At 46.3% G+C, this 12,668-nt stretch overlaps 1 protein-coding gene across 8 annotated transcripts in view; it reads right to left on the bottom strand.

Annotated features, from left to right (window-relative positions):
• ANKS6 (ankyrin repeat and sterile alpha motif domain containing 6) overlaps positions 1 to 3,814 on the bottom strand; it is a 50,253-nt gene extending 46,439 nt beyond the window's left edge. For all 8 annotated transcript variants that reach the window (XR_012495863.1, XR_012495864.1, XR_012495865.1 and 5 more), the window contains exon 1: positions 3,417 to 3,814. Coding sequence is in view for 5 of the 8 variants with exons in the window: in XM_074330758.1 (XP_074186859.1) it covers positions 3,417 to 3,769 (353 nt within the window). In the remaining 3 variants the exon portion in view is untranslated. The remainder of the gene's footprint in view (positions 1 to 3,416) is intronic.
• Positions 3,815 to 12,668: the final 8,854 nt, after the last annotated feature.

The raw sequence follows: 12,668 nt of genomic DNA on the forward strand, positions 1-12,668 counted from the left end.
GACCACCGGTTTCAGCAAACAGTACCAAGTGGTGAAGAAGGAAAGTTCTCTCAAGATTTTATTAGTTAACAGAGTTTAGGTTAATTCTTCCGAGTCTCCTGCCCCAGGAGATTAACAGAAATTAATTAGATGAAATTAATAAGATGACTTTGACCATCCTGCAGAACTTGGTTAATAGCAAAAATTGGCGACGAGGGTCTCTGAGACACCCTGGAAGCACTGCCAAGTGCTGCAGTCACAAACCTCGCTCAGCAAGGCCCTCAGTGGCTAAGGGACCCCTGTGCACTGGGTGGGAGTCAGAGATGAGGCACGATCAGTGGCTCCCAGAATCGCTAGAGAGCCTCTTCTTACGCAGAGTCCCTTCCCCTCCATCCCTCCCGCCCCACCAGGTCTTCTGAATCACGAACACAAGAGAACTCACGGATCTGATGCGGAAACGCATCCCCGTGATTCTGATGTGCAGCCAGGTGTGAGTGTCACTGAGGAAGGGGAGCAGCTGTAATGTGGGGTAGCAGGCGCTTACTGCACAGGCCTTCCCAGTGCCGAGAGGCCACAAAACAGGGAAATATCATGGCAGGCTTCCCAGAAGAAGCTAAGCTGGGAGACAGAGGAGGGCTCCACTGGGGCAGAAGGAATTCCTGTATGTGGTTAGGGCGAGGGCTCTGCAGTCAGACTGCCCAAATCTGCTGACTAGCTGTATGCTCACAAGGAAATTTTGTCATCTCAGATTCTCATTTGTAAAATGGAGGTAATATTCTTGGCACACAGTAACTGCACAATAACTAAAACAACAACAACAAAACCAATGCCGGGAGACACACAGAAAGCCTGGATGAAATCATCTTGGCCCCAGTGCACAGGAGAGGCACAGCCATTCATTTCAGGAGGATCTGTAAGCGATGCAGAGGATGAGAGAGGGTACACCTGGAGGGACAGCAGTGGAAGGCCACTACAAAGGTGTGGTACGGACTAAAGCAGAGGGGAAGGAGAGAGGGCATAGATTCAAGGGAGGGCATGGCAGACACAGATGAGCAGACTTTGGTCAGGGCACAGACAGGTACCAGGGCTGAGGCTTTAACCTGGTATTCTAAAGCCTGGAAGAATGGATGGGGCCATTAAGAGAGACGGAACCTCAGAAGAAAGGTTGACAGCCCAAAAGGCTTTATCGTCACCTCACACTGCTCTGGGCGAGAAATCAGATGTCTTAAGACAAAGGGTCCCAACCTGCCGGTAAGAGCATAAAACACTGCACTGCCCACATGAATAGGCATGCATTCCCTAACTGGGATGCGTTTTTCAAAGTGTGTTTATAGACTGATAGAAATAAATGCCCAAGGGCTGGAGAATGGTTACGCAAACTACAGTACCGTCCCACGAACGGAATACACAGAGCAGTTGAAAACGGTATGTTTCAAAATAATACAGAATAAAATTATTCCAACAATACAAATTAAATTAGATTAGAACAACTGTGTAACACTTGGAAAAGAACTCAGAGAAATAAAACATCGTCGAGTCACAATGAGACCACTATGGGTAAGAAGGTTGTGTATTCAATGCCTTTTAGAAAAACAAATGGCTCATACATATGGAAAGATGCTTTACTTCACTCACAATTTAACAAATGCGAATCACAGCTACGCTAAGATTTTTCAACCATCAGACACAAAAATCCAAAAGTTTGGTAACCTACTGTTGGTAAGCCTGTAGAAAAACAAGCACTCACACACACTGCAGCTGGGAGGGTAAACTGGTGCAAGTGCTGTGGCAGGCAGAATAATGGGGTCCCAAAGATGTCCATATCATTCATAATCCCCAGAATCTATGTTAGACTTCATGGCAAAGGGGAAATTAAGGTTGCCGATAGAATTATTCATCATTAAGGCTGCTAATCAGCTGACCTTGAGATAAGGGACAGTAGCCTACATTATCCAGGTGGGCCCAATGGAATCACAGGGGTCCTTTAAATGCGGAAGAGGGGAGGCAGAAGAGTCAGAAGTGATGACAGAAGCAGGGGTCGGAGTGATGCGATTCCTGCTGGCTTTGTGGTAAGTTGTTACAGCAGCCATAGGAAACTAATACACCAGTATGGAAAGCAAATTGGCACTATCCGCTACAATTAACAGATGACTTGCATTCCCTCCTTGGAGAACTTTTGCAAGAAACTGAGAGGTGGGTGGGACCTAAGTAGATGGTTGAGAGAATTCACTGTGTACCAGTTTCTTTCTACCAGGGTTTCAAGTCCTTTCACCCTGCTGTCTGAGTATAGGCCTACCTACCTCGTCTTACTGTGCTTCACTTTATTGTGCTTCACAGATGCTGAAGGTTTTTTGTTGTTTTTTTACATATTGAAGGCAAGACCTTCCACCAGCAAAAAGATTGTGACTCGCTTTATCACGAGACTCTGGAACCACACCCACAATATCGCTGAGGTATGCCCACACGTCTCAAACTCATCTCTTCGCTGTCTCACTGCTGTCTCTGCTCTGGTCCAAGCCACCACAACAACTATTTAGTCTTTCTAGACTGCTGCAATCCCTTCCTAACCAGTCTTTCTAACTCTAGCCCACCCTTTCAATCCATCCTCACACTGCAGTGAAAGTGATCTTTCCCAAACAATCTGATTCTGTCACTCACTCTGCCTAGAAACTTCCATCACTCCCAGTGCCCTTAGGATAAGCTCACCTTTCTCAGCCCTGCTGCCTAGCATCTGCCTCCTCCTCTCCAGGGAGAGCTCATCTCCCATGTCTCCCAGACCCCTCCCATTCACAACATCTTTCTAACGGCCCTAGCAATGCCTTAAGTTCACTTTTACTTCCAAACCTTTGCATGGGCCTCCTATCACCTGGTTGCCACCGCCCACTTCTTCTGTCCTGGTTAATTCTTAGGCATCCTCAGGTCTCCACTTGAATATAGATACATCATGCCTACCAGAAACCTTCCTCCACCTCCCCAAACTAGGTCTGCTACTCCCAGAGCTTCCTGAACTTTCCCCATCAAGCCTGTCCCCTAGTCTGGCCTTCCCACTGGCATGTGAGCTGCTCCCAGTGGGGACTTTACCTGGTCCCGCAGTGTCCCCCTCACCAAGCTAGAGTGGCTAGGTAGGTGCTTAGGAAACCCTTGTTGCAAAAAAGGAATGAATGAACACCTCTATGATTCTGAGACTTAAGAGTCTACTCGCAGTGTCCAGATTGTTTTGAAAGGCCAGTGTTCCTAAGATTCTGGTTTCATGTTAGTAAAAAGCGCTTCCACTTCTCGTTGTATCCCAAAGCTGCTCAAAGTTTACCATTCCAATTCTCTCTCTCTCCAAGGAGTCCTTGACTCTTTACCTTCCGGGGCTGCGGGGCCGCCGGGCAGGTCCGGCCGGCCGCCTGAGCCGGGACCGGGGGACACCACCCCGGCGCCCCACCCCTCACCTGGCCGTCTGCATGAGCGCGCTCCAGCCGTAGTGGTTGCGGCTGTTGACCGACGCGCCGCGGCGCAGCAGGAAGCGTACCAGCGGCTCGTGGCCCCCGGCCGCGGCGAACTGCAGCGCCGTGTTGCCCGCCTCGTCCGAACAGTCCACAGGCACCGGCGCTCCAGCCGCCGCTGCCGCCCCGGGCCCGGCCGCCTCGGCCCCCGCCGTTTCCGCGCCCGCCTCGGGCTCCGCGCCGCGATCCGCCGGTTCCGCTGCCCCCGGCTCCAGCAGCCGCCGCGCCGTCTCCGTGTCGCCCTGGTCACAGGCGCGCAACAGCAGCTGGAAAGCCGGGGGCAGGCCGCCCTCACCCATCGCGGCCCGAGGCCCGCGCCCGTCTGCCCCGCCGGCGTCGCTGACTCCGCCCCCCGGATACCGCGCGCTGGCGCCCCCTTCCGCCGGCTCGCCTGCCTACTGTGTGCCGGGCGCGCGCGGGAGCGGGGCGGAGCGCCTACTGTGTGCCGGGCGCGCGCTTGGGGGCGAGTTTGCGCCTCCACCGCCGCGTCGCGGGGTGCTAAGGGACCGCAGGGTCCGGGAAGCTCGGAGCAGCGTCTAGGGCTCGGGCTCTCGGGCTTACCTTTGCCTTCTTCGCGGCCGCTTGTCCCTTTCCCCGGCTCCGGAGACTTCCTCTCCTGTACGGAGGTCGGACTGGCTGCCCAGCCTTCCTGATGCGGCGAGCGCCGGACGTCTAGGCCCGGGTCTGAGGTCCACCATCGCACCAACCTAGCCAGCGACGCTTCCTAAATAGTTGTTGACTGAATTAGGGAAGGGGTGGGTCTACTCTGTCTCCCCACAACGTCCTGCGGGCCCGTAGTGCCAGTCCTTACCTGGGCTGGGCCGTTAGGGCTACAAGCGCCTTCTGTACCTTGTCTCTCTTCAACAGTGGTTCTAGAATCAGCTACCATGGAGGACATTGCTACAAATGCACTTTGTGACTTCCCGCCAGACCTACTGACTTACAAACTGAGTATGGAGGCCTGCCATGTGTAGTTTAAGAAGCCCCCCAGGTGATTCTAATGCGAGCTAAAGCTTGAGACCCACTGCTTCACCCTCAGAGCCATCCCGTCAGCCGCCGCAAGATCATGCCCTATTTACAGAGGAGGCAATGGAAGCTGAAAGAGGTGTCTTGTTAAGGCCACATGACTGTCCCGCGGGAGAGCTGTGACTAGAACCCACGTCTTCTGACGTGTAGTCTAGTTCTCTTTCTATTCTCAACAGATATTCACTGAGTACCTACTATGTGCCAGGAACTGTTCTAAGCACTGGAAAAGCTGCAGAGAACAAAATACACTTCCTGTCTTCCTGGACCTGACAGTGGAAAGAGACAGGCTGTAACTACACAAACAAGCAAGTCTGGTGTATGTGAGATGGTGATGAGTGCTATTTAAACAGTAAATAGAAAGAACATAAATCCAAGTCAATAGGACAGAGGAGGGGATGTTGTTTTATAATAAGATGGGTAGAGAAGGTGTCACTGAGAATGTGACATTTGCACAGAGACCTGAAGGAATTGAGAAATCAAGTCATGTTGACATTTGGAGAGAGTGCTATCCAGGCAGAGGGAAAGATTCGAATGAGCAGCGTTGCCTGCAAATTGCTGATACCATCTGCTCATCATGATAACATTAACATTCTGATACAGGGTAATTGGTTCCCATAGATTGTGAGCTGTGACTCCAAAGCCTAGCAAAAGACCAGACGTTCAATAGGTGTTCAGTATGTGACGTTAAATAACTAAGTCTCATATGTAGAGGTATAATGCAGAGCAAAACTCGATGAGGATGTGAGGAAGGAGTGAATCATGATATTGGCAGATCGAAGAAGATGGTAATACCCTTAAGATCTGAGCCAGTATACTTCTAGGCAAAGTGTAAAAATAAGGAAAAATCTCAAAAGTCCACGGGGCTCAGATTGTAAAACACTTCAGTGCCAGGATAAAGACAGCGGGATTTATTTTGTGAGTAGTGGGGAGCCATGGAAAATGTTTGAGCAGGTGAGTTACAGGGATAGAGCAAATCACTTCGGCCCAGTGTCAGAGGTGGTATACACTGTCACTCATTTCCGGATTTGGCCCCATTCACCCCAATAGAAGAGAAAACGACTTGCTTTTGAAGGTCTAATGAAGACATTTGTTTCTGTGAAAATCCTGAGCAATTGAATCCTAGTCTTATTCTATTTATTCAGGTGTCTTTTCTTATATTTTTTACTAAGTAGTTGTTTCATTATAAAATTAATATACATGTAAAAAATAAATTCCACCAGTACAAAAGGGCATAAAGAAAAAGCCCCTTTCCCTCCTCCCCCACTCTCCCAGCCCTACTCCCCATAGATAACCAATATTCACATTTAATCTTTAAAAAAATGCAAACATTTATATAGATGTTAATCAAGCTTTTGACTGCAAGCAGCAGAAATTAACCCCCTGAAGAATTTAAGCAGAAAGGGGATTTAACCCAAGGTTTCTTAATAGCTCACCGATCCCATGAGCTCTGGGGATCCCATGAGAACCAGTCTCTGAGGCCCCACAACCAGGAACAACATCCCAATATGCCATGGCTGCACCCTATATCAGGGTGGTGTCTGCACAGGCCCTTTTTGGTGTCACCAGCTTCAGAGTCAGAGCCTGAGATGGGAGTGTCTGAATAGCCTGGGTCGTGTATTTTGCCTGGCAGAAAGGGAGAGTGGGAAAGTGTTTCTGGCATTTTCGGCATCTATAGGGGGAGGTAGGCTCCAGTACAGGCATCCCAGAAAGTAGGAGACTCACCAGCATAGGAAGGGGATTCAGAAGCTGGGCAGCCACAAAGGATAACAAATGTCCACAACAAATACTCCCTCTAGCATGGACATTTGTTGCTTACACCTGCCCTTCCTCTCCTTCTCGGGGAAGAGTCACCCTCTTTCTTTTGGGGAGACTCTTTCCCCAATTCTCAGTCCATGTGGTTCAGTGGTTGGCATATGTCCTAGCCAGTCCTGATTGCTTAAGGCCAGGATTTTTTGTTAAAGCAACTGGGAATGAGGCCCTCTCTGCTGAGGTCGTCAGTTGCCCGGATGTTGGGATGTGGTAAGCCAAGCTGGTGGTTACTCTGTCCCCACTTGAAGACAGCCTGCCTGAGAGTGAGGACAGCACGCGGGAAAGCAGGGGCAACTGATAGGAAGAGATGGAGGCAGAAATCCCACCCTCCCACCCCTGCTGTTTTGTGTTGTGTTGCTAGATTTGTTTTGAGCAGGGTTGTCATCAGTCACTTGCAATCCAAGCCTTAACAAATGCATATTTTACTTTTTAAATGAATGGGTTCATACTATGCATGCTGTTCTGAATCTTGCAGTTTGGAGTTTTGTTTTTTTCAAATGATTTAAGCATCTTTCCATTTAAGTGAAAATAGATCTACTACATTTTTTTAATGGTTGCATGTAACACCATGAGCAGATGTACTATAAATGTAATCATTTTTAATGATGCACAATGAACTTATTTCCAGTCTTCTGCTATTATTTTTAAAAATCTCGCATTGATCAGTGCTTGTAGCAGTCAGGGTCCCAGCGGGAGACAGGTGTCAGGCACCCTTGGCTGAGGAAATGAGGAACGTTTACTAAAAGACTAATTCCAGAAGTGTGGACCAGGTTTACTAAGCTCCACAAGGATTGGTGCAGTACTCCAATAGAGACTACTAATAGTAGGAAGCCATTACCACCCCAGGGGTATGGGAGAGAATAGCTACCGGAATTCTGCAAGAGAGAAACCTGGAGAGATCCACCTGATGGGAGCTATGGCCTCTGGTAAAGGAACACAAGCAACCCACAGCAACCCAGTAGGGAGCGATCGCCAGAGAAATAAAACCCTCGGACCTCATCCTCCTTCTGCCCTCTGATCTCCTGCTTGCGCTCCTCATTGGCCAAATCCAACTTGTAATCGGAGGTTCCTTTGGAGCCGGTTGATGGCGTCCTCACAATGGGCTTCCAAGGTTCAGAGCAGGGAGGAGAAAGAGCAGGGCAAATAAAGATTCCAGCACCTTGCTGCTCAAAGTATGGTTCTTGGACCAGCAGTATTGGTGCCACCTGGCAGCTTTGTAGAGACACAGCATCTCAGGTCCATCCCAGACCTACTGAATCAGAATCTTTATTTCCACAGGATCCCTAGGTGATTCACGTGCACAGTTTCTGAAGCATGGATCCAGCACATCTCTGTTCATAATCTCTTATGTGAGTGTGTTTATATTCTTATTATTTATCAGCTCTCCTCTGGTAATTTTTCATCGATCCCTGTGTTTGTTTTGGGTCCTCTGAGCATCAAATGCCCAGACGTTTTTTCCCCCTGGGAGAAATGGTTGTGTAGGATAAAGAGGGAAGGAAGAGGGAAAGGGAAGGAGAGCCTTCAGACCATGATGCAGGTCTGACAACTGGGAAAGGAGAGTGGGAAGGGAGGGGGCTTGGATAGGAAGAGCTTCAGACTGCCATACAGTTCTGCCATGCAGCCAGGTCGACGGGGAGTCCCCAAGCAAAGGTGGCCTACTAAGGGGTCCTGCATCAAACAGAAAGGATGGGTTCTGGTACCCCCACTATGCTTGGTCACTGACAGGGAGAAGCCCAGGGAAGCAGAGCCTCAGCAAGAATTCCAGAGAGGATCTGAGGGCATAGCCTCCGGAGGTTGTCAGTTATCTGTGTTCCCCAGCAAGTTCTCTTGAAGGGCGACCTGAGCAGTGCACTTCCACTGCCGACACGATCCCCATTCAACCAACATTTATTGAGTGCCTTCTGTGTGCCAGGCATTATGTGTATTGGATGATAGGGCCCCTCCCCCTCAGCTCCTAGGGAATCACACATGATTGCAGAACAGGGTGGTCTGTGAGCTTTCATTGCCAATTCAGAGGGAGGTATCACAGTTTGTGGGGGGGTATCACTGACAGATTCGTCAGAGGGTGTGGTCACAAGCTGAGCCCAAAGACTGGGTGGGGTCTGGGTAGTTGTAGGAAAAGAGAGGTAACACTGGAGAGAGCGGGGGACAGGGAGACCAGAGGTGGGCACAGAGGATTAGAAGGGAGGTAAAGTGGGCTTGCTAGGAAGTAAAATAATCTTTTTATTTACTTTTAAATGTCTAACATTTTTTTCCCGATAAGATAAAGAATGTTTGTTGTAAAGAATTCCAATGTTGTGAAAATCGAGAATGCTAGCTCCTTTAGATCAATGGCTTTGGGTGTTTACTACCGTATCCCTAGAATCTAGCACACTGCCTGTCAAGTTATAGGTGACCAATAAATATTTGTTGGAAAAACTGAATAAATTGAATGAAAATGAAAAAGCCACAGAATCTCACTTGTCAGAAGTAAATGTAATACAGTTAATGGTTTGGTGAATATTCCTGTAGAGTTGGTTTTTTTTTTAAGTATATGTTAACTTACTTTACCAAAATAGGATCATACTATGTGTACAGCTCTACAACTTGCTTTTCTTAACTTACCAATGCACCTTAAGCACATTTGTAATGACACCTAGAATTGGTGTCATTCTTGTTGATGAAACTGTGGTATATTAGTGTATAGATGTGCCATACTTTATTTTATAATCTCCTGTTAATGGACATTTGGGTTGTTTCCAACTTTCTGCTTTTATATACAATACTGCATTAAGCTTCCTGTATGCTTTTCTCTTGAGCACTTGTGACCTTATTTCTGTTGGATAAATTCCTAGATGTGAGATTGCAGAATCAAAAGGATGTGAATATTAACATTTCTAATAAATGTTGCCTAATTGCTTTCCAAAAGGTTATGTTGGTTTGTATTCCTACCAACAGTGTATGGGAGTTGTCTGTTTATTCACAGCCTTGCCAACACTGAAATGAATAACCTTTTTAATCTGTGCCAATCTGATAGGTGAAACAATATTTCAGAGTAAGTTTAACTTACATACATTTTAAATAGAGAACATGTTGATATGTTTATAGACCATTTATATCTCTTCTTTGCTGTCTATTCAAATCCTCTGGCCATTTTTATTTCTGTTTGTTCTTTTTATTTCCCTGTTGATACATACACTAGGTAAATGTCATCTGCAAATACCTCTTTCTGATTTGTCTTTTATCTTTTGAGTATATAGTATTTGGGGCCTTACAAAATTTAAACATTTTTATGTAGTAATCAAATTTATAAATCTTTTCTATACTGGTCCTTCAGGTTTTTTCCATCTAGTATGTTCATAGTTGGATTTTTTATTTTTTTACTTTGATATCTTTTGATCACGTGGAATTTATTTTGGGTAAGGTGTGAGGTTGGGATTTTACTTTATTTTTTCCAAATGGTTATCAAGTTGTCCCAAACATTGATTGAATCAGCCATTTTTTCCCACTAATGTTTGAAATACCACGTCTACCATATATCATATTAAGTTCAAAAGATGATGTAATGACCCCCATGAAGGGAGCTAATGCAACAGATCAAAAGTGCCTTCTAGAGAAATCTGTTTGTTGGTCAAGCAGCTGATGAGATGAGATGAGATGAGATGAGATGAGATTGAGATTAGATGAGATGAGATGAGATGAGATGAGATGAGATGGTTTGGTCAAAAAACAAATAAGCCCCTCCCGCACCAAACTTATGACAAACCCAAGCAAAGAACAAGGTACTCATTTTGGTAAGAGGTATGAAAAGAATTAAGGTCCCAGCTGGATTTGCCCTCTATGGATGCCAACTTGTCATCATTAATAACATTTATATAGTGCTTACTCTGGGCAGGGACCATTCTTATCACTTTACTTCTGTTAACAAGCTGTTATATTCCTGATAGCTCCCAGGTGGTACCAGTGCTGCTGGTCTAAGGACTACCTTCCGAGCAGCAAGGTACTGGACATCTTTCCTTTGCCCTTGCAGAAATTCTTTCCACCCTGCTTTGTGCCCGGCAAGCCTGTCTGTGTGGACTATATGACTCAATTCTCCCAAAAACCCTACTCAGGAGGTATTATTATTATCACCACTACTGTACAGATGAGCAAAATGAGTTGAGAGAGGTTAAGTAACTTGTCTAAGGCCCCATAGCAATCTGTGACGGGACTGGGGTTTGAGCTCAAGCAAGTGGGCTCCAAGGCTATGCTCCTACCCACCAATCTAAGCTGTCTTTTGGTGTCACAGCAGCCTGCCAGTGAGTTGTGTGGTGGGAAATCCTGAATCAAAACTCAGGAGACCTGGACTCAAATCCTTGCTCTGCCACTTGCATGTTGTGTGTCACTTCACTCTCTGAGCTGATTTTCTCATCTGTCTACATTGCAAGGTTGTCATGAGGGTGAAATGAGGTGGTATGTGAAAAATAAAGCCTAGACAGTTTATGGCACATATAGGTGCTTAATAAATTACAGCTTTTATCTGTTACTTGGGACTTGAACCCATGTGTTGTAAGGCCTAATTCCATCGCTCTTTTCTCCGCAACTGAACCTCTATGGGGAAACATTCCCATTTGGTAAGCCGATCCAAGACATTAGGATTTGTAATCCTTGTCTGTTTTCTAATCTAACCACAGATCTTAAATGTGTTAAGTGTCTGGACAGAGGCCAAAAGGCACAGCTCCAGGTCTTTCCTATCATACCTGCCTTTTGGCACCCACCAGTAGACTCTGTTCTGTGGGTGGAATCACCTCCTACTGATCTGGTAGCAGCAGCCAGTTGTCCTGGGTGGGAGCTGCTTTGCATGGCTCACCCCAAGTCCCATTCCCTTCCTGGAACCTGGGGGAGATGCTCACGGAAGGGCCCTTTCCTCCAGGGGGAGCAGTAACCAGAGGCTGTGAGTTGAAGATGATGGCAGGTGAGATCCTAACTCTGCCTGAGCCAGCAGCTTGTTTGAGACCCTCTCCCTGCTCTGTGCCTGTAAAATGAGAAAATTTGACTAAATTTCTCCTTCTTAACTTTTTTGGCTGTGGTCCCCCTTCAGAATAGAGAATGTTTGATAAAAAGCTTTGGACCATCGTCCCAGGATGTTAAAAAAACAAAACAAACAAACAAACAAAAACAGCCAACAAACTCTGTCCTTCTACAGTAGAATAAAACCGTTCTTTTCCCTTCCCTGGGCACCAGCAGAGGGAGTTCCAGATTAACCTGAAATATGATTTCAAAGCTCTGACACCACTTTAACATCCAGGCATCTATGTAAACATTACTTCCTCAGAGAAGCCTTCCTATACCCATAACTGGCCCAGGCTTTGTTATTATAAACCCTCTTAGCGCCCTGTAATTCTTCAAAACACTTAACCACAACTCTAATAAGTTATCTTTTTTAATATCTCCATATTCCATTATACTCTAAGCACCATGATGTCAGAAATATCTGTCTCGTGACAAAGACTCTCCCCTTAACCAAACTCTAGCCAGGCTCCTCTAAGTCTCCTGCTCGACCTTTAAAGGCCTTAGCCTTGGCCTGTAAAAACTAGACTCTCAAGACAAATCATTTTATCCACCCACCTCCCCTCACATTAAAAGTCTTAAACACAAATATAATTTCTAACAGCTCAAGGTTGTATCTCTAGCATGACACTAGCCCCGCTTAAGTTCCTACCTTAGAAAACTCCAGGCTACCCAAAGAGTTCACTGTTTGTTCTAGCTAACCATAGGCCCCTGACAACCCTTTCTTAGAGCATTTACTGAAAAGGACTTACAATTGTGAATCCTTTCTCTGTTCCTTTGAGATATATGTGTCTCTTACAACTCAGGAGTGTCTTTCTCAAGGACCTGAAAGCCATTTCCTTAAAATATAACCATCAGGAAGGACTAGGCCTCCTAGTCTCTGTGGGAGGATAGAATCCTAACTTTGATCATTGCCCGCCCACAGACCCGGCTGGCCTAGTCAGCATGTATACTGACCAACCCTTTGTAATTTTTCACTGCCCTGACTACTTAAAATGCCCAGTTACCTCTGCACAAATCAAAGTTAAATCACTTCACACTGGACCCTCTTTACTATTGCAATTCCTGGTCATATATTTCTGATGAAAATCTAGCCTGACCACTTTCACTAGTGTCCAACTTTATCTTTGACACTTGCTCACTATAGCATGCCTAGTCTTTAGCATGGTGCCTGGTACATAGTAGATGCTCAATAAATATTTCCTGTTGAAATACGTTGATTAAAATCATCCACTTGTTTCAGTTATCGATTGTGGAGTAACAAACCATCCCCAAACTTCAGGATGTAAAACAACAACCATCTAATGATGTTCATGGATTGTGTGGGTCAAGAAT

This window comes from Rhinolophus sinicus, linkage group LG04 (genome assembly GCF_036562045.2).
Source record: "Rhinolophus sinicus isolate RSC01 linkage group LG04, ASM3656204v1, whole genome shotgun sequence".
Lineage (NCBI taxonomy): Eukaryota > Metazoa > Chordata > Mammalia > Chiroptera > Rhinolophidae > Rhinolophus > Rhinolophus sinicus.